The 22,825-nt window shown below is 32.4% G+C and overlaps 2 protein-coding genes across 2 annotated transcripts in view; both read left to right on the top strand.

The window, feature by feature from the left end:
• The window catches only part of LOC107447875 (uncharacterized), a 109,401-nt gene that overhangs the window by 74,365 nt on the left and 12,211 nt on the right, over positions 1-22,825 (top strand). The gene's annotated exons all lie outside the window — the stretch shown is intronic.
• Positions 16,676-18,473, top strand: LOC139424968 (speckle-type POZ protein). Its single transcript, XM_071177324.2, has one exon. It carries the CDS (start codon positions 16,766-16,768, stop codon positions 18,242-18,244), a length of 1,479 nt encoding a protein of 492 aa, XP_071033425.2. The 5' UTR covers positions 16,676-16,765; the 3' UTR covers positions 18,245-18,473.

Genomic DNA, 22,825 nt, shown 5'->3' with positions numbered 1-22,825 from the left:
AAATCAGCGCTAACCTCTGATTGGTCCATTTGTGAGTTTGATAGTATACGTCATCGAGCGCTCATCTTGAACTGCAATTGCCGTCCAACTCAAATGCAGTTGGATTACAACGTGACGTTAACCACAGAAGCAATGGCGGACAACATCCAACAGCACATTGAAATCAGCCAAGATTTTGATTTTGACATTAAACATAGCTTCTTCATTAAACATAGCACTCTTCATTTAGCTCAGCTATAATGTGTTTTTTTCTTGGACAAAGTCATTATTTGTTCCGTAAAACACTGGTCGACAAAAACAAAATCAATACAAATTCAAAATAAATATTTGTTTACGTTATTACCGCATGCGCAATGAGAGATAATGTCTGCGTTGGACCAACTGCTCACGCTGAGCTAACAAAAAAGTATTTTTTTGGCGTCAGCTATACGTCAACTTTCCGCTGACGCCCAGATAAGGCGCTAGTTCTAAGAAACCAGGCCTTGAGCTAACAAACCAGTATTTTGTTGGCGTCAGCAGGACGTTGACGTCCCGCTGACGCCCAGATAAGGCGCTTGTCCTAAGAAACCGGACCTTAAGCCGTCGCGGCTCATTATTTAATCATTATCATCTATTTGACTTTTCTATCTTATCCTTGATCACCTTAATAATAAATTTAATTTTAGTGAAAACATAAAGTTTGTACAGTTCGCCTCCCCCCTTCCGAAAAAAAAAAAGAAGAACAGATTACTACCCTGAATAGCTTTTGATCTAAAGAATCGATCTTCACTTTCTAAAACTCAACCTTAATGAGGGAGTGACCTTAAATGTGTTAATTAATTAGTGCAGAAAATATTTTAAGTTACGAAATCAGACACGAAAATGTATTTTATCTGAATAAACATACCTTTTTTTTCGCCGGATTCGGATTTCTAACTCCCAAAATATAGGGGATAGTCGCAATCTGGAAATTATGGTCCTAATAGTTTGATCAGGAAAGCAGCCCAAATTTGGACCCCTAGATGATTTTACTTTTTGCGTATTTCGCCATATCTCAAGAACTTTTTACACGAATCGAAAAACTTTAGCACATAATTATAAAACTCGTTTATCCAAACATAATTCTATGCAAAAAATAAGTTTCAGAAAATATTTATTATTCTTTATTATTTCATTTAATATTAGTTGAAAAAAATTTGAATTGTAAGGTATACAATTTTTTACATCATTTTAAAGTATCTAATTTCACATGGCAAAATACAAAATTTGAACAAAATCGGTTGAATAGTTCCTGAGAAATCGAATTTTAAATGTACAACTTTCTCTTCGGCTAAGGCGCCATAAGTGATTAAACTTTTTTCGGCGGGATTTCGATTTTGCAAATAATCTATATATATAAAAGAAAGTCGTGTTAGTTACTTCACTTATAACTCAAGAACGGCTGAACCGATTTAGCTGAAAATTGGCAGGGAGGTAGTTTAGAGCCAGGAGAAGGACATAGGATACTTTTTATCCCGTGCGATAAACCGTTCCAGCGATATCAGTGAAAGTCGAAATGGAATTTTCTGATTGGTTAAAAGCTAGCCATTGTTTTAAATTTTGCTATAAACGATTCAATTTTCAAATATCTTGAAGATAACAACAGTGATATTTTCTATCTTATAACTCTATTCATTTAGAAAAGTAAATTAAAGTAAATTGCATATACTTTAATTTTTAATTCGCGCTTTTCTTTATGTCAGGTGAGCACAAGCAAGTAAAATCAACGAGAATAGATTTCTTAATTGTTGGTCGTATCACGGATTCAGTACTGTGAAAACTGTTTAATAAATATAAAGACAAAAGCAAATTTCATTCAAATTGCACGTTTTCAGAAATATTTATATTTAGTACGTAATTTTAGGTTAGCAAAATTAAATATACTTTTCGAACATTTCAGTGCTATGACAGTTGTCATTTGAAAACTATTAGTTTGTTTGTTTATTTATGCAAAGTTTTCGAATTCATCCATTTTATTTCTTTCATTTATAAAATTGATTTTTGTTTTAAATCTTATAATTTTCATATTTCTTATTCATCTCATGTTTATTGCTCTTTTTATTATTTAAAATATGTATGTGATATTTCGATTTAGCAAATTTGCGACCACTGCCAACTTTTACATTTCTTTTTCGTTGTCAGAAAGAATATTTGCAAAAATATGCCGCCTAAGCAAATCGCTCTTAGTCGGTCGACATCTCAAGCGCGCAAAAAGAGAACTACCCGTGTTTCAGAAACATCGGAGCAACGGGAAAAAGACTTGAAACTAATCGAGAACAGAATGCTTTTGCCCGTTCCTTAGAAACGTCTGAGCAACAGGAAAGAAGACTGTCAACAAATCAACTACGAACTACACAAGCCCGTTCGTCGGAAACATCAGAGCAACGGGAAGCAAGAATGAAAACCGACCGAGAACGCATTTCGCTATTCAGACGCTGCCAATACTCTGATTTGAATTTCAGTGCATTTCACTATGATCCGACAACAAACTATAGTCTTCCCCCAAGTGTCATCATCGGAGAAATATATCAATTATGTATGTTTTGTAATGCTCTCAAATTTAAAAATGAAACAGCTGAAATTTGCTGTTCTAGAAGCATACAGAAACTACAAGATTTTACGTCGCCTGCCGAGACATTATCAACCTTCGTATCAGGTCAAACAAACCAATCGAAACATTTTTTGGCGCATATACGCCGGTACAATTCGTGTTTCTAAATGACTTTATTCGGTGCTACACGTATCCTGAACGAGAATTACATCCCAACATTCAAAGTGCAAGGCCAAATTTATCATCGTGCAAGGATCACTTCTTTCAATGCCTAACGCAGATCATAAATTTCTACAAATTTATTTCATGGATAACACAAATGATCAAGTCAATCAACGTTGTCAGGTAAACAATGGCACTAAACGAAAAATTGTTACCGTATTACAAAAATTTTTCGATCAACATAATCAGTTAATTAGGCTGTTCACAATTGCCCTAGACTAAATGTCATCCGATATTTACAAAGTTGTTATTAGAGCTGAAAAAACACCTGTAGGCCACCACAAAGAAAAATACAATGCGCCAACATTGGATGAAGTGGCTATTGTTATAGTTGGCGAAGAATTTACCTCCCGCGATACAGTTCTTCATCGCAGAAATCGTGACGTTCAAAGAGTTCTCAGAAACGTATCGATCATATGATGCATTGCAATATCCTATTTTATTTTGGTGAGGAGAGGAGGGATATTATTTTAACATAAAATTAAGAAATCCGCAAACAGGCGAGAAAACCAATAAGAAAGCAAGTGCAATAAGTTTTTATGCATATAGATTAATGATTGCCAAAACGCTGATAATCATACTTTAAAATGTCGACAATTAGTTCATCAATACATTGTCGATATGTATGCGAAAATTGAAACTGAACGCCTACTGTATATTAAATTAAATCAAACCAAATTACGTTCAGAAGAATGCATTCATTTACGGGATGCAATAATTAATGATGGTAACGTTAATCCTAATGATGTGGGGAAAATGATTATATTGCCGACTACATTTGCAGGGAGAAAAACTTGGACTCCCTGCAAATGTAGTATTCATACATGTCTGAGTATTCATACATGTGCCTTGGACTCCAAGGCACATGTATGAATACTCACAGGATGCAATGACATATGTTCTCGCATATGGGCTCCTAGATTTATTTATTACATTTACGTGCAATTCTGCTTGGGTTGAAATTAGAGATATTTTGTTACCAGGACAATCATCATCGGATCGTCATGATATTACAGCACGTGTGTTCAAACAAAAATGATAATCTTTACTTGATTTCATTGTGAAGCGTCATGTTTTTAGAGAGACACGGTGTTGGGTGTACTCTATTGAATGGCAAAAACGAGGATTGCCTCAGGCACACATTCTAATTTGGCTTATTGAAAAAAAACCACCTTCTAAAACTGATCAGATATCAGCAGAAATTCTTGATGTCACCATAGATCCAGTCTTATTTCAGATCATTGTCCAAAATATGTTTCATGCTCCGTGTGCATCACCATACATGTCTGTTTGAAAATGCACTAATGATATCCTAGAGAATTAACTGCTTTTTTTCACCATTAAATAAAATTTGCATTTCAAATCATAATCGCAAATGTCATTTACACACTTAAATACAAAATTCAAATTCAAATTGAAAGCGTTGCAACGCACGCAGGGTACAGCTAGTTAGGTATATAAAAATGATGTGAAATAAAGTATATAAAACGATGTAAAATAAAGTACATAAAAACAATTAAGAAACTATTAAACAATAAAAGACTACTTTATTGTGAAAATATTTAATAAGATGTTAATGAAATTTAGTTTTATTTATATACGCAGTCTTAAATTAGATTTCATATCTGACAGTTGAATTCGCACTTCTGGAACTGTATCTAATCTAATTTTATTTTATTTATTTATTATTTTGTTTTAAATACATAAGCTTAAACTAAAATGAATTATACGAATTATGGTTTTCGTGGAAATAAAAGCTAAAAAAAGGGCTGCAAACGCTTGAAAACGGTTACCAGGAAAACATATTTATTTATTAATAAATTTAGCTATTTTATTTTGTGTCAAAAAGCACGATAAAAAATACTAAATGCTTGTCCTTTTCATAATTTATTCAAGATATTGATATTGGAAAAATAATAATTTTAAAAAACTCTATTATTTTTCATTGGTATTTCACTTTAATTTTATAAAGAGAACCGAAATGTTAAATAAGATTATTAATAGATTTATTTATAAATACTGAATTCAAAAATCATTACTGTGTGGTAAAAACAAGCCCTAACTTCACGGTCAATTGTTACCATTTCACGGAACCCTAGGGTTCTGCGGAGCACCAATAGGAAACAGAGGTGCTACTGCACAATAGAAAAACGGCTAGTTATTCACTAACAGTTGCAAATCAAGAAACATCTATAAAACATTCCATGGGGGAAAAAATCCAAGGCTTCCGTATTTCATCATCTGGATGAGAAATTTATTTGGCGAGCTCCCAAAAAAACCAAAATGTTCAGGTAGGGGGCGTGACAGAGCACGTGACACAGCAGCCCATTTTTCATCATGAGATAGAAAAGAGAAAATGTTTTTTTTTTCGGGGGGAAGGGGGTAGAGAAAAACTAAATCGATTTTTTTTTTTTTTACCAGCAGTTGCACCCCCTTCAGTCAACAAAATGCCATGAATTGATTGTTCCCACTCATTTTGTATTGATTTTGAGGCTTTTAATGCTTCTACAAAAAAAGTATGCATATATAAAGTGCGGCACAATTCATATTGATTTGGAAATAGTTCTTTTTCGCTTTTTTTTATTTTTTATTTTACCTTGTGGCTTAGATTTTATACCTCTATGAACATGATCCAAGGTCTTTCCCGCTTCTTTCTTTCTGTTCTTCTTTCTTTCTTTTTTTCAGCCATTCATCTCTCTGTGTGAAGGAAGCGACTGACGCATTTCGTAGCTTAAGAATCAAGAAAATTAAAAATAGAACAAAATAAATTAAGTTCACTAGAATCAGACTAAATTCACTAAAATCAAGAGGAAAAAGATATTTGAAAAAAATAAGTTTAATATTGAAAGCGATTAATTGATTATTATGATAGTTTCCATTTTACGACCGCGGTTGAACAGCCAATTTTAAAGTTTACGACTACCAATGTTCGACTCCGTAGCCTTGTAATTTTGAACCTAATCCAAGAGACAATGGATCAAGTATTGGGAGAAATTTGCCTTCGTGGAGGACCTTTTGATGGAACTAACCCCAATTCGCACCCTTATTCACCTCGTTGGGAGGCTAGCGCTCTATCCCCTGAGTCACCATATCTCTTATTATGATCCTTAATGTTATACATATTGCATTAACGGTCAATCGTTGGAGGGCTATGGCGTCTGTGAAGGTCCGTTGGCAAAATGTCACTGGGACAACTTTGACCTATAGATACTGACCTATAGACCTCTATTAGATACTGTGTTTGTACATTTATTTTATGATTTAAACATTTATTAAAGTAATAGTACATTGTGTAACAATAGTTTTATGAAAAACATATTAATCTTGAAATTTAAATACCTTAATATTTATTAAATAATAAGTAATTATAAATAAGTAGAAATAATAAGTAAATTAACTACAGATTTATTGCTTCTTAACCAATGAGATGAGTGTACCTGGTGTTTTTTTTGCAAGGTTCGCTATATTGGGTTCAAAATTGGTCAATTTTAATCGGAAATCCCCTCGTAACTCCACATTTAATTTATTTCTGTACTTAGTTAAGATTGAATTTACGTGACTGAAACCGGCTTCAACCATAAAGGAACTTGGAAAAGCTAGCATTAAAAGGCTGAGCTATTTCATAAAGTTCTACATATTTTTGCATTATATTATTTGTTCGAAATTTACTTATTGTTAAATTTTTTAAAAGCGTCTTTGCTTCAAGATCCGATAATAATTCAGCAAACTCATCTTGCAGGTTGATGTTCACGTTTTTGATGATGCGTTTATTAATTTATGTTCTATAAAGAAACTGATATTAAGTCAATTATAAAAAAAATTCACAAATTTTACACACTCAATTAGATACGTGTGATTTACGTATTAAGAACTGTTTTTTCTTTGACCCCCAATCGACCCTTCCGATTCGGATCGACCCCCTGGCTCAGATCAACCCCCACTTTTGTTAAATAGACCCCTGGGGGTCTATATAGACCACTTTGGCGACCTCTGACCTATAATCGTGTTATATTACTTTCCCAACTTAGAAAAATTATTTTTTATAAAAATAATTAAATTAGATTCAAACAAGTTTTACGGTAAAAACTCATTTTAACAGCTTAAACGTCTAGGTTAAATTTTAAAAATGTTTCTGTTATAAAAAGATAACGGCTGGTAACTCAAAAACTATAATGTTAGTAATTATGCTGGATAACCAAGAGGTTCGTATACGCTTAATTTCTTTAAAATTTTAAAATTCTATGGCACTGAAATTATATAATTTTAATATGACAATTATATAATACTTAATTATGATAATTATACAATGTTTAATTATGTTCTGTTGTGTTTAGTTATGTTGTTAATTATGTTATGTTGCGTTGTGTGTATACCATGTTTAGTACAGTGTGAGTATTCAATTACTTTTTCTTATTTTTTTTTACGTAAAAGAGTTCTTCAGATTAATAAAAATAGGTGCGCTTTCTCGTCAGAAAATTTATCAAAACAATATCTTTACTTTTAAAGTTTTTTAGAGGCCGAAAAAAAATAAGAGCAATGTAATATAAAGTAAAATATACAAATTCTTCCTTCATATATTCTTGTTAAGAATTATGATTGAAATTATTTATCGTATTGTGTATAAATTAGAGTCATACGGCATTTTTTGAATCATAAATTTCCACGGTATAGTGTTTTCGTATTGTTATTTTAAATTTCTATCTATTTAGATTAATTTTGCATTTTTATAAGAATATAAACTTACGAGTAGTTACGAAATAATTATTTGTAATCCTTTCTAAAATGGCTATAGAGATTTCAAACATACAGTGCCGCATACTGCTCTACTATTTATTGGCAACGGAGTAATAGCGCATATACACGAGTTATGGGAAATTATGGGAATTTTTCTTTCCAAACTAACGCTTTGTAAATCTTTCCTTTTTAGCAATCTATATTATATAAAACGCTAATACGTATGTATCAATAAAACCGATTATATTTCTTTTCTCGCGTTGGCAACAGTTTTCATTTTTAATTGATAGGCTTCGGCGCGCAAGAGCACGTAGTGAGCATCATATGGCTAATCTACATTATATAAAACGCTAATACGTTTTAATTGATAGTCTTCGGCGCGCAAGAGCACGTAGTGAGCATCATATGTCTAATCGAGTGAATTCTCACCGAATTATCAAAAAAATTCTCACAAAATTATCTTTATCGAAGCCGATGCTTTACATCCGGCATTCAGTACTATTTCATATTGTTTTACAATACATGGTTTTAGCCCTCTGGTGGGAAAGACTTTAAAACAAAATTTACAACAGTTACTTTTCTCAACAACTGAATTTTTTTTTTTTTTTTTTTTTTTTTTTTTTTTTTTTTAATGGCGGGCACTTGGAGCTATTGTCCATTGGCCACAGAAAGTGCCAGAACTGCTAATTCTCTTTTCGTTACCCAGTGGGCACCTGTGGCGAAGTCACGGCGGTGGAACAGCGTCGCCCACGTCACACTACCACAACCCGTTTATAGGGCGGGTCACATTCACACACAAAGGAGAAAGGACATAGAACACAGATAGAGAGAAAGAAACATCCATGCCTTGCCCGGGACTCGAACCCAGAACCTTTCTGATGCAAGGACAGTTCCCTGCCCCCTACACAGACTGGTCGGCACAACTGAAATTTAGAATAGTGTGATTACGAAAAATATGTGAACTGTTTGCGATTTCAAATTAATATTGAAATGCACAGGTTTAGAATTTTCTACAGTGAAAAGTTTTCGGAACTTCAGTGTTCAAAAAAGTATACAAAAGCTAGACGTTAAGAACGTATCCAATGAGCGAGCAAAATCCGAAATGAACTGCGAAAGCAGTTCCGGGGGTTGGAGAGCGCCAGCGAGCAGGGGGCGAAGCCACCTAGTACATGTAATATTTTACTAAACTGTTTGCACGTTTTGAAAGACCATGCTTGAAGCTTTTTAGAAATTATGTAATATTTACCCTCATAAAATTTGAATCGACCAAAATGTGGAGAGGAAGTTGATTACTTCTTCCTAGTTTTAATACCAGCAATTTTGAAATCGATGAAATAGGATTGCAATATTCATAGTGGAATAATTTTTTAATTATAGTGGTATTGAAAAAGGAGTGAAGCTTTTCATTTATTCACTGCTCTTTTTGATCATTGCAGAGATAAAAACAGTGGTCGGAGGTCGCACACTACATGTAGTGAAACTACTATAGTCGCTATTTTTTTGTAGTTTGCAGTGAAGTGTGCTACTTCTTTAAAAGGAAATTAGTGTAGTGAGTAGTGCGAAAAAAAAACAGTATTTGCAGCGATTCTACTTATAACGTAGTTTAGTAAGGAAACACGGCTCTAACTCAACTAATTTTTCTGATTTGATGATTTCAAATTTTCGCGGGTCCATCAATGGATGCAATGAAAATGACCCTGAGGCCGAGCGTTAACAAGAATTACATATTTGTTGTTGTTGTTAATTTATGTCGCACTAGAGCTGTACAATGGGCTATTGGCGACGGTCTGGGAAAAATCCCGGAGGATGATCCGAAGACATGCCATCACAATTTTGATCCTCTGCGGAGGGGATGGCACCCCCGCTTTGGTAGTCCGACGACCTGCGCGCGAAGTCGAGCACTTTACGGTAGCACAGTTTAACGAGGACCAATACCGCACACCCTCGGTCCCTACGCAGACTGATCCAAGTGGTCACCCACCCGCACACTGACCGTAGCCAGTGATGCTTGACTTCGGTGATCTGCTGGGAACCGTGTCTTAACGATCAGTCCGCTGCGGGACATATTTAGAAACACCTTTAACTAATATTTAAACTAGCCATTACGAAAAATAAATAATTACTATGGTCATACTTTCACATACAAATGTACACTCGTGAAACGTTAATGTTATTTCTAAGGAAGGACCGTAATTTGCTAGCTTATAGCTCTCATTAAAAAAGGAAGTTTTTTGCATGCTCTTTAATATTAATTATTTTTTATTCGTTACGTCAGATTAACTTGATCAGTATGAACATGATAGCATTGGTAGATTACGTCAACAGTTTAGCATTTCTAGAATTATTCGAAACCAATTGTTTATAGTTATGCTCCTAAAACGTGAATTCATAAAACTAAATAATTTAAAGTCAACAGTAATTTATATTTTTTATTTTTGTAACCGTCGTTGGAGTAAATAATTTATTTTATCGGGTTGAACTGCTAAGAACGCGTTTCGCTTAATCTAAAAACATAAAGCCACCAGAAAGGACAAAATACGATCATAAATTTTAAAATTGGATTTATTTTAGCTATTAATTGTGTTGGTATATGTCTTTCAGTTTCGTGCTGGAATTCGCAATGCAGTTCAGTAACTGATATTGATTGCTTACTTTTTACACCCTGTGCGAAAAACGGGTATTCAGCTAGTTCTTTTCAAAATATTTTGCTTGGCTCAAATATTTAAACTTTTAAAAAATTTTATTTCGTAATGAAACTAATTATAGGTTCAAGCTTCTGTAGTCGTGAATTCCTTCGTCAATTGATAAGTTTAACGTTCCGTATTCGTCAATTGAATGCTGAATTCTAAGTAAAAGAAACTATAAATTTAAGTTTCCGTAGTAGTCAATTGAATCCTAATTCCATAGTAAATGCAGCTATAGATTTAAGGTTCCGTAGTCATCAACTGAATGCCACACGTTCCCCTTGCCCCTTCTCTGCAGACCACGTCTTACAGCAAGAAAGTTCAATTCAATGTTGAATCAGAAAAAACACAATGACCATTATACATAATGAAATTGAACACTTTAGTTGTATGATTTTTATTGTTGCTCCTAATCCAAGATATTAACATCTAACCTTATTTATTTCTCCGAAACTACCGTATAATAAGCAAAGTTATTGAATCAAAATGCTCAATACCTTATAAGACTTGAGTTCCCTTACTAGAAACAGACATGAGAACCAAATTGTCGTGATTTGGAAAATTTAAAAAATAATAATAAATAAATAAATAATATCAAAATACAGTGTAAAATGAGAATATTTCTTAAAAATTCTTAAATTGTGGAGGTAGTTTGGGACTTACTGGAGAATTAAGAGTGGCCATCTTGCTGTACTGTTCGAATTTTCATTCTATAATTTAGGTAGAATGACCGGCAGCAATCCGTCCATCTTATTAACAATAAAGTTTATGGTTAAGAACATTTTTTACCTTTACGGTTTTGAAACCGCTTACAACTAATACGGTTTAAAAAAAAACAGCAAATACAAAATTATACAGTTTTGTAACGATTTACAACTGGCATTGTTTCTAAATCATAAAAATGAAACTTAAACGGACATTAGAGCCCTGTGGGTGCTGCGCCATTAATGCGGGAATGATAATTTCGTATTCTAATAGTCCAACGTCACCGATTGAAGAATGCGGGACACTTCATGGATTGAAGGAATGAAAGAAATAGCGTAGATTCAACGCTGGGTTCGTACCCTTGTTCAGCAGATCATGAGACTGAGCAATCAGCCATCTCAGCTGCAGTATGTACCCAGTTGCACGGATTAAAGTGGGCCTTGTTGGTGCAAACAGAATTCTGGTTGCTTAACAGTATAAGGAAATGTTTTTCTCACACTTAACATGCAGTTTAAATATAATTTTTTATGGTTATTTGACAATTAAAACTAAATAACCATTTAATAATCTATTTTACCATTTTTTCCGAGAAATTTCTAACCGTGTAAAACATATGTGGAGACCTCTTCAGTAAACTATCAATGTCCTGGTTTCTGGTTTCCATTAATGGCTTAAAACTCGTCTTTTGTATCGGACTTGAAGTGAAATCACAATAAATCTGCACCAAAGAAATTCTAATTGCTTTTAAAAATTAGTTTTGATCAGCTATTTCAAAATTATTTTCTATTACAAATACATATCTACGACTGTTAATGATAATTATTTAAATCTGCAGAAATATTCCATGCTTGGAATTTAGTAATAACCGAACATCTATTTCTGTCAAATAAAGATCGATTTCAGCTTTGCAACTCAATAAATATCACTTTATATGGGACGTCATCCCCCAAACTATTAGTTAAACACTCATAAATACCAAATAGTAGGGATGTTATTTTTAAATTTAGATCTGGATCGCGTGTGAAATTCGAATATTCTCGAACATTAACCTCGAAAAGTATTTAAATTCATGGTTGTCAGTCGAAATCTTAACGGGTACTTCTCCGCCGATTTATAAGAGATGCAGAGCCCCTTTAAATCAGCCGGACTGGGTTTTTGAACCCACCAATATTCGGTGAATGGGAAAAAGAGGAACTCCGCCCACCCTCTTTACTGGACGCGGTCCAGTGGCCGAAAGGTCGATGGCCATTTGGCATTTAAAGAGGCACAACTTTACTTCAAGGACACTCTCTTTTCCGCATTCTAATGGAATTTTAATTAATTGTTCCAATCTAGTCCATTGTTCTTCGTTTTTACTTTATTACTTAAGGTTGTTTTTCCTCATGGAATAAACTCTACTTTTTGTATGTATTATAAGAAATTTAATAAATTTAATTTTTAAACTTATTTCATACCCTCCAAATGCTACGAAATTAACGTAGCAGCTGATTTTTGCCTGAGGCAGATATTTTCGAATATATGGTAGTCTTTTAATGTATGATTCTTGGCTTTGTAAATTTGATTTTTATAGGGTTTTTACTTACCACTATTTTTAAATAATTAAAAAAATTATGTTGTTGTTGTTGTTGATTTACGTCGCACTAGAGCTGCACAATGGGCTATTGGCGACGGTCTGGGAAGCATCCCGGAGAATGATCCGAAGACATGCCATCACAATTTTGATAATCTGCGGAGGGGATGGCACCCCCGCTTCGGTAGCCCGACGACCTGCGCGCGAAGTCGAGCACATTAACGAGGACCAATACCGCACACCCTCGGTCCCTACTCAGACTGATCCAAGTGGTCACCCACCCGCACACTGACCGCAGCCAGTGATGCTTGACTTTGGTGATCTGCTGGGAACCGTGTCTTAACGATCAGTCCACTGCGGGACCAAAAAATTATGTAATACGCCACTTAGCTACAGTTCAACCTTGGGAGCTTCCCTGTCCGAGCGATATCGCCGCCAAATGCTGTGCAAAGCGTGGAGGTAGCGGGTTCGAATCCCGCCGTAAACCTTGATGTATTCTTCGTTATGTCTTTCTGAATTGTTTCATCTGTCCTTCTATTTCACAATGGTTTATAAGCCTAAAAACTGAGCACACAAGCTTACAAATGTATGTAATTTCAATAAAACGATTCAGTTCAACCGTGTTGAGACTTTAAAAAGCTCATATAATTAACCGAAAATCTACAAATTTCAGTTCGCAGTTCTCGACTATTTTTTGAAATATTTAATCGTATCCGGAGTAACTGGCATCTCAACTGTGGTATCAAAGGTTGAGCTTTGAGATGGGACTACCACTTCTAATAAATAGTTTAAAAATCTAAGTTAAATTAATTGAGGATATTAATTAATAATAGTTCAAAGCTAATGAATTTTTCTTATATACTAGTTAATATGTGTTATATACTAGTGAATTAGTATTTAATATTTATAGTGGATTTATTTATAGTGGAACTGTTATAAATATTAAATACCAATTCACTTGTATACAAGACATGTTAACTTGATTCTATCAAGAGGTACCTTTTGATAGATGAAGGTTAACATAGTCTAAAATTAAATCCCCTCAAATCCATATATATCTTAGGACTACCGACTGAAGTGATAGTGAAATTTATGTTCTGATAGTTTATTCTTGATACAATAAGTTTAATATTTACCATTTATCTAATTAGTTTAAACATTGCTTATAAAATGTCTGAAAACAGTGAAGAAGACATTTCGTTGCATTGTTACAAGTTTTTTATCTTACTTAATTCGGATGGGGAAATATCTAACATTGAATTAGTTTGGATTGACATATTTTTTTCAAAATGATTTTTAAGTTTAGTTTAATTTATGTCTGAATGTAAAAGTTTATAAAGAAGGTAAAGGTTTATATGCATACATACACACTTTGAAAAAAAAAAACATTTAACTTTAACGTATGGCATCCTGAAGTGTGGAATCGCCTACTTTCCACCATTCCCTACTCATGAGAGAAGTAGAGAAACTTAATATTCACTCGAGTGAGTCCTAAAAACTCCTGGTTAGGAATATATTATTAAATTGCATAAAAACTGTAGCTTGTAGCGGCGACGCGGAAATATCTAAGATCCGATCAAAAATTTCATGTAACATTAAAAAACATTGTCTCGCAGTGTTTGCGGTTATAGATGCTGACGAAATTTTAAACTGTTCTGCGCACAGTATAATTGTAATTTCACTACTATCAGAAAAATGATTTTTCAAAAAAAGTTATTGAAAGAAAAAATTTTCTTCATAAAATCCAAAAGGGTTGGCAGCTATGTAGTTGTATACTATTTCAGCAAAATATTTTGCAGGCTCTCCAATGCTTTTTTGAAATATGGTACAAATTTAAGATAGAAATTTTTTACAAGCAATTTTTTACGATGTCAATAGATTATTCGGTCATTTATATACATGTTTAAAATATTTATGGATAATGGTTTTTAAAAATTCCTTTAAATCAAACATATTAGAGTCGTGGTGGCTCAGGGGATGGAGTGCTTGCCTTCCAATGAGGTGAATCAGGTTCGAATCCCAGCTATAGCTAGTCGATACGAATTCCGCACCCGGTTCGCACCAACCACAGTGCTCACGTAAAATATCCTCAGTGGTAGACGGATTATGGGTTAGAGTCTCCATTACCACTAGATTAACCGTTCGAAGTTTTCATAGTTTTCCTCTCCTTGTAACGCAAATGTGGGTTAGTTCCAACATTAATATCCTCCACGAAGGCAAATTTCTCCCAATACTTGATCCAGGAGTTCTCTTGTCTTCTGGATTGGGTTCAAAATTACAAGACTACGGAGTTGAACATTAATAGCTGTAAATCCAAAGTTGAGTCGCTTGTTCAACAACGTTCATTACAAGAAAATCAAATATTATTAAACTTATAATACAATATTAATGTTGCACCATGTTGATGATTACGACAATTATGACCCTTCATCCATCAGACAATGTTAATTAAATATGCTTTTCAATTTTGGCAGGTCTGCAGGGTTGTAGGATTTACACGTCTTCTGGGTGATGGCTGTGTGGTTTCCGTGTCCGTGGGGTCTAGGTGCCTCGGACCTCCGCAAGTGCAGTGGTTGATGTTTTACGCAATGGCCGTGAAACGCCGCAAAACAGTTTCGCGGATCGGTTGGCCACCTGCGGTGACCAATTATGACCCTTTACGATTTATTGAATTACAAAAGAATTCTCAGCACATTTTTAAACAAAAATTTCGTGTGAGGAAGCATAAACTGGGATGATTTTATGAATCAAATAAATTTTTGTATTTCATTCATCAAGAGCATCCTTTCTATCATATTTTGAGTAATTTAAAAAAAAAATCCTAAAAAGGTATCAGACTTTTTTGAAAGATTTTGCGAAAAATTTTTTTTATTGTTACTCGTTGATAATAATGTATCAAAACACAAAATTTTCAAGACTAAAAATTATTGAAATCTCCATTGAACTAAAGGAATATACCTTTTAGCATCTTAATCTAATATTTTGTTTATCGAAAATGTTTTGGGCATTTCAGTTGAAATTTTAAACGACGAAGAAAACTGTATATTAATAATGTAAGACAAGAATTTCTCAAAATATATTACAAAGTTTATTTCTAAAATAAAGGAAAATTATAAGAAGCTAGCGGGAGGTAAAAGTAACTTTCAGTATATTATAAAATATTCATAATATTTCAATGTTTATCAAACAAAAGGACAATAAAATGCACATAAGGTGCATTTCCGTCATTAAAAAAAAAGTTATGACCGGGTGGCTAATTTACATGCCAGCGGCCTTTAACGACTAGCTCTCTTTTATTTAGCTTTTCCTTTTGGCAGTATTTGGTTGCAATTATAATGCTAGCTTTTATTTATTTATTTATTTATTTATTTGAAATTTGTTACCTAAACTAAAAAAAAAAAAAGACAAAAATAGAGTTTTATTATTATTATTTAAGAAAATGTCGAATAGAAGAGTGCTGAATTTGAAAACCCCACTCTCCCACGCATAACAGATCCAATATCTGTGTAATGAAGTTTGTAAGAGCATACAAATTAAGCAAATTAAGTTTACCTTAAATTTTTATTTGCTCTCGCTTTAAGTATTGTGGCGAAGTCTGTGTGCGCTCTTTTTAAATTGTTTCAAAACGTTGAACTTCGTCAAAATCTGTAATAAGAACTGTATGTAATCTGTTTTTTAACTTTTTTTTTAAGGAAGAATTATAGAGTTTGTATTGTCTTTTAATATTTCGTATACTTTATATTCTAAACTAAATGATTTTTTCCATTCATCATTCTGTTTTTTTTCATGTTAATTGAAATGCGTAAAAATTTTTATTTTAAAGGCTCCAATGTATTTGAGAGATAAAAAATAAAAATGTTCCAAAACGATTTTTTATTCTACCGTTAAAAATTCCACAATGAATAGTATGAAAAAATTACATTTTTATTAGAACTTATTTTTGAAATCTTTAATTAATATTGAATAATCGAAATATTGGTTAGTGAGTGCGTAAAAAACATTATTTGAAAAATAATATTCAACTTCAATGAAAGTGTTTTGCTAATGGGGAAGATAATTATGATGAAAAACGAAATTAAAACTGAAATCCCTCTTTCTTCACCAGCCTTTACCTTATCAAAAAGGTATATCACTAGCAACTTTCGTTTGTTAAAAAGATAAAACCTACATGTGATCTAGATCGTCACAATAGATTGTATACGTTACAGCCTAATCAGCGGCAGAGAAAAGAGGAGTATTTTCTACTCTGATATCAATAGAGAGTTTTCTGTCTTTGAAATTATGTCAGCCGTTAAGAAGAATGGTTTTAGTTTTACTTGGGAAATCGAAAACTTCTCTTTTTGCCCTCAAAATTCCATCGGAAGCCCATACTTCCCTGATGAAAATTTTGATCAAATTCATTGGCAGTTGGTTTTATTTTCAAAAGATGATCCATCGCATGACGACAGTGTATCAAACGTGTATTGCGAATTATGGACAGTTGAAGAAGAGATGGAAATTGTCATTGATTTTAAAATAGAAATAATCGGGCCAGGTGGTCAATTACTAGGCGTTTATGAAGAAAAGAATGTAGTTTTTAATGAAGGTAACTTGTCAAGAGGAGGTAATCTAGTTGAAAGTGCAATTGTAGAACAGGATATTTTTCGAGTGAATAAAGATTTCCTGACTGTTTGTTGTCATATATCGAGTACAGAATCCAGTGTTGCGAACTCTCCAGATTGCCTTGCTCGAACTAAAATTATCGTTAATCAACTAAACCTTCGATTGACCTGGGAAAAAAACGAGATAAATGCACTGCTGGACATGAAAAATCAGTCAATTATGAAGAAATTTTTCTATTTTTCAGATATGACTGAATGGTGTATCACTTTTGAAAAAATGATAGAAGATGTACAAATAAGAATTAATAGATGTGGCAATGACTCACCGCAATGTATCGTCTGCAAAATTAGTTTGCTAGATGCCAAAGGGAATCAAATATTCTCTATAAAGGACAAGACTATCTTTTCAAAAGACAATAACGAGTGGGCAATGCCTTCCTTCTTTCCCGTCTCCGAAATAAAACATAATCGAAATAAATACATTAAAAATGGAAGAATGCTTATTTTGTGCGAATTATTTTGTTCTGGAGGCATAGAGTTGCAAGCAGTTAAATATGGAAACAACGAAAGAAAAATACTTGTCGATAACGTCAACGACACCGATAGTAGTCTACACACCTTGCAAAGTGATATTCGAAATTTATTTTCTGATAAAACATTATGCGACGTTAAGATACGAGTTGAGGATGAGATCGTACAAGCTCACAAATCAATTCTAGCCGCCCGGTCGCCAGTATTCCATGCCATGTTCCAACTTGATATGGTTGAAGCGAAAACTGGAATTGTGGACATTCAAGATGTCGATATTAACACTTTTAAAACGTTTATGAATTATATATACTGTGATATCGTGGAAAAATTGGATTATGACGGCGCTAAAAATCTATTAATCGTTTCTGAAAAGTATGAAGTTCTTCGTCTGAAGGAAATGTGTGCATCCTTCTTGAAGTCTGAAATATCAGATAGAAATGCGTGTGAAATTGCAGCACTTGCGGACATGGTTTCCCATAAAGGTCTAAAATCTTTTGCGATAGATTTCATCGCTGATAATTCAAAGAATATTTTAATTATGTCGGAATGGGTACCATGGATGAAAAATAACATGGAATTAGCCACTGAGATATTTCAGAGATTTTCCGAAAAACACATACTTACCTGAAAAGTTTTGAATGTGATGTGCACACTAAATACTTAGCTAAATATTCTTAATTTTAGAATTAGAAGGTAGGTTGTTGAACTTAAAAATTTACTGAGTAATTTTCATTTTTGCAATAAAATGATACCATACCTAAATTCTTAATATCGGTGGAATGTTGTAGTGATGTATGTTGTATATTAATGACTTAGAAATAATTATTTAAAAATTAAAACTGCATCACCTGTTAAAATTACATTGTTTTTTTATTTCAATTAATTAGTTGCTTTAAGCTGCTTCGAACATATTGCAATTAAGGCTTTGTCGGAGCATTTTAAATCAGGGTCTCGTATAGGAATTCAAAATTTAATTTAGCTGAACTATAACAAAGTATTAAAATTTTACTAATAGAGCTGTTGGTGAGAATGGTAAAAAAACATGCAGAAAAAAGTTATTTGTTATTTATCTTGCAAAATATCTATAGCATTAAAAAAATCATTTGTAATATATGTATATATATATATATATATATATATATATATATATATATATATATATATATATATATATATATATATATATATATATATATATATATATATATATATATATATATATATATATATATATATATATATAAATTTTTTAATATTTTTACTAAAAAGAATTAAAGGAAAAATTTGAGAACCCTTACGAGTTAAAGGGCAAAATAGTTTAGTTAAGAGAAATAAATAAGAAACTTTTTTTCATGTGTAATTTGTGTTGGTGCCTTTCACAATCTCGGGGGGGGGGGGTGGATGAGCACGTGCTCCGTAAATCAGTTCCTGCTCCAAATATCCTTTAATGGGATGATTGTTTCAAAAGAAGCAGTTATAATAAAAAGTGCAAGCTAGCTGCTGTTTGTAAAATCTTGAAACAGTTGCGCTAGATACAAACGAACAGATTTAACTCGAGAGTAACTAACTTTATTCTTTCTAGATTGTGTTTTTTGTCTTTAACTTCTTTTCTAAATGAAATACAATGTGACGTCAATGTATGAAATATTCCAATTCAGTGCATTACTTATCTGTTCCAACTTAATTTTTAAGGAAACATGCAACTTTTTATGCGTTAGGAGGCTCCGTTTACTAATCCCCATTATTGCTTTACATTCATCATTGTTTCGCTATAAAATGTCCATGTTTTTCACGAAAAACAAATATATTTGTGTTAATTCAATATGTTGTGTCAATATACATTCAATATATTGCACAGAAAAAACTATTAATGAACCAAATTTATCAAGAAAAAACCATTTTATTAATAAAAAGTTCATAATATACTTCTAATTTCAACCTTTATTTATTGTAGTTCATAATTCATATGTCTCATCCTTTATGTTTTTTTACTCCAATTATTAAGAAAAGTATTAAGAACTAGTGGGCTGCTCCCCCTGCTCGCTAACGCTCGCCAACTCCTGAAAATTGCTACGTAATCTTATATGGTTTGCTTCGCAAACCAAACTCGCTTCGCTCGCTACTAACTTAGGTGCATTGCAAATGCACAAAATTCTAAGAATTCAAAATAATCAATCAAATCCATATAAAGACTTTTTTTTTAAAAAAAATTACATCTTTTTAGTAAATACTAAGTCATTAAAATAAATTTGAATTCAAATAAATGACATGTAATTCGTTGAACCTATTAGAAATGTGTTATAGTATAATTCGTGATATAAATGAGAAATCATCAAATAAATTTCGTAATATATAAATTCGTGAAAAAAAGCACTTTCGACAAAATACTAAAATAGAGATCTATCGACAAAGACTACTCACTTCTGCTTAGCTTAATAGTAGGAGATTGCCGCAGCTGATGCTCTCTGGTTATTTCAGTTTCCGTTTTTAAAAGCGCTATATGTTGAGCCACCTCAGCTAGATTTGGCATGTGACATTTTTAGCGGCAATCATTGGTCGATTCGCCGGGTAAGACAAATAGTAAAGTAAACAAAACAAAGCAAACGTTGCCACCGGTGGGAAAGAAATAAAGCTAAAATGTGGGAGCCACGCAAGAGAATTATATATATTAGATAATTACAAAGAGTGGTAAACCAAAAAAAAAGTTTCTAAGCTTTTCCCAACGACTCGTAATCTTCGATTTAACTACCACTGAGGATGGTTATTATTAGCAGTGTGATTTTATATATACACTCGGACCTCCATTTAACGAAGTTGCTAAATCCCGATAATAAGTTCGTTATATGGAAAATTCATTAAATAAAATAAAAAAATTTGAAATACTTAAACAACACAAAACATGTTTTGAATTCATAAACACTAGACATAATTTAAATAGCAATTGATGCACCTTTATCTTGTAAACTAGTATTTACTGTTTATTTTATAAATCTTAACTATAAAAGAAATTTGCATGGAAAGCAAGAATGGAGCAAAATATGATCCAGTGTTACACTATCATGCTACATACATTTTCAATTAAGAAAAGCTAATGTATAAAATGTAATGTATTTATAGTGCAATGTATTTATGCATATAATTATAACTGCATTTATTATAAAAGTAATTTTAATTATGCATTACCGCATGCGTTCTTAAGTTTAATTGCTGCGGATCAAATTCATTAATTTTGCCTGAGATTTTCGTTTGAAATGCCAACAAAAAGGAAAAGGTATTTTATTGTTTGCTCTAAAAAATAAGAGGCTTCGAAGTTCATTCCCCCATCGAAAGCGTTGACAAGTTTGAAATGTTTTGAAATATTATGGGAAATTGGTAAAGTGAATTTCACAAAAAATTTCATTAAATAGAAAATTCACTTCACTATGTGGAAGTTATTTTACAAAGAAATCTCCAAAATGTTCTTGGTTCCTCAAAAGAAAATCGCAAAATAGTGAAATTCGCAAAATGGAAGTTAGTTAAATAGAAGTCCGACTATATACATATATATAGTCGTTGGTTTTGGATCTCCGGGAAAAAATATTATATAAAATTATAGTATTAAATCAATAAAAAGATAAATAATACAAAGATTTCACTGTTATAAAAAGTTCTGATCATATTGTTTAACTAAATTTATAGTTTGTTAGATCAAATTGAAGAATACACTAGTCAACAAAATGTATTTTATATATATATATATATATATATATATATATATATATATATATATATATATATATATATATATATATATATATATATATATATATATATATATATATATATATATATATATATGAAGGTACTACATGTGGCAAGCTATGGGATTTGTAAGTCCATGTATAGAATAAGTCAAAACTACTTGTATATTGAGACAAAACATTTCTGGAATTTTTGTAACCATAAAAAGATATCATCGGCTTTATATGTTACCATGACCTTTTCCGTCCTGCAAAATATCTAGGAATCGCTTATTTAGATGCGGTAATGTTGCGTGTATTGTAGGATGAAGTCTATAATTACTTCGATGAAAAAGCATGTCCTGTCGATATCTTGACTTGAACAAGAAAGACGTTCCAGTAAATTGGGTAAACAGATCCGCGCATGCACCCAGCCAATTGCACATTCAGAAGAAGAAGAAAAAAATGTTTGCTGCTATCGATTAGAGATTATATTCTATGCATTATTGAACGAACTTTCTTTGTTGTCTTCATAATTATTCTATCGGAAATTGGCGCTGGTTGTTAACTCGGAAGAATCATGATTAAGCTGCGAAAGTATATAAACGAAAAATATTCTTTCTTACTCTATTTGAACTTTTCAGATTATTCCAGGAATAGTGGTAAGGTTGAAATATGCTTATTTTTATTGTGGATTCTTGCAAGAAAGGTACTCGAAGTGTCCATCGGGCTGTTTTTATAATATTTATTTATTTATTTTCAGATTAATAAATAACTAATAAAATTTTGTTTGAAGTAATTACTAAGTTGTAAATTATAAAAAAACTAAATTTTTGCCTTTAAGCGTCCCCCCGCGTCATCTAGGATTTCAGGTTAAATTTTCGAATTTCGTTTTTTTTTCTTCTTATTTATTTTTTATTTATTTTGACTTAAGAAACTTTTAATTACAGAGTGTTCGATAGCTAATATCTTTCAAAAGAGGAGGAAATAAAAGGATCGTTTTATTGGATCAGAAGAAATAGAGCTCTATAATTTTTAGACTTTCTCTATGAGATTTTCCTCAACACATTAAAGAAATAAAAATCTGTGATTTGTGGTTTTGAATCAATAATTTAATACTACACATTTGTAAATTTTTGTATTTTTTTAAAATTTAATTTCATTATTAAAACTGATAAAAACTGTTTAAACTGATAAAAACAGGTTTGGATGATTCTTATAACGTAAATTGTACAAAAATAAGATATTTACTTTGATCTTAACCAGAAAACGATCAATCTTTAATTCAGTACACCCAGAGGTTTAATTTGTTATGGGAACATGGAAGACTTTGTGATCCGACAAATTCAACGTGCACCAGTCACTATTACGGCCGGTTGGATTTGAACTCCCATCAGGAACATGAGTCCACCTCCCTGCCAACCAGGCTATCCCGGCCCAATTAAAAGGATGAAAAGCATATTTAGAATTTTCCCTCCCTGTCTCCAGAC

The sequence above is a fragment of the Parasteatoda tepidariorum genome, chromosome 2 (genome assembly GCF_982258835.1).
Source record: "Parasteatoda tepidariorum strain Cologne lab strain chromosome 2, Ptep-v5.0, whole genome shotgun sequence".
Classification (NCBI taxonomy): Eukaryota; Metazoa; Arthropoda; class Arachnida; order Araneae; family Theridiidae; genus Parasteatoda; species Parasteatoda tepidariorum.
Note: the sequence above shows the minus strand (reverse complement) of the source record. Positions and strands in the feature narration are given on the sequence as shown.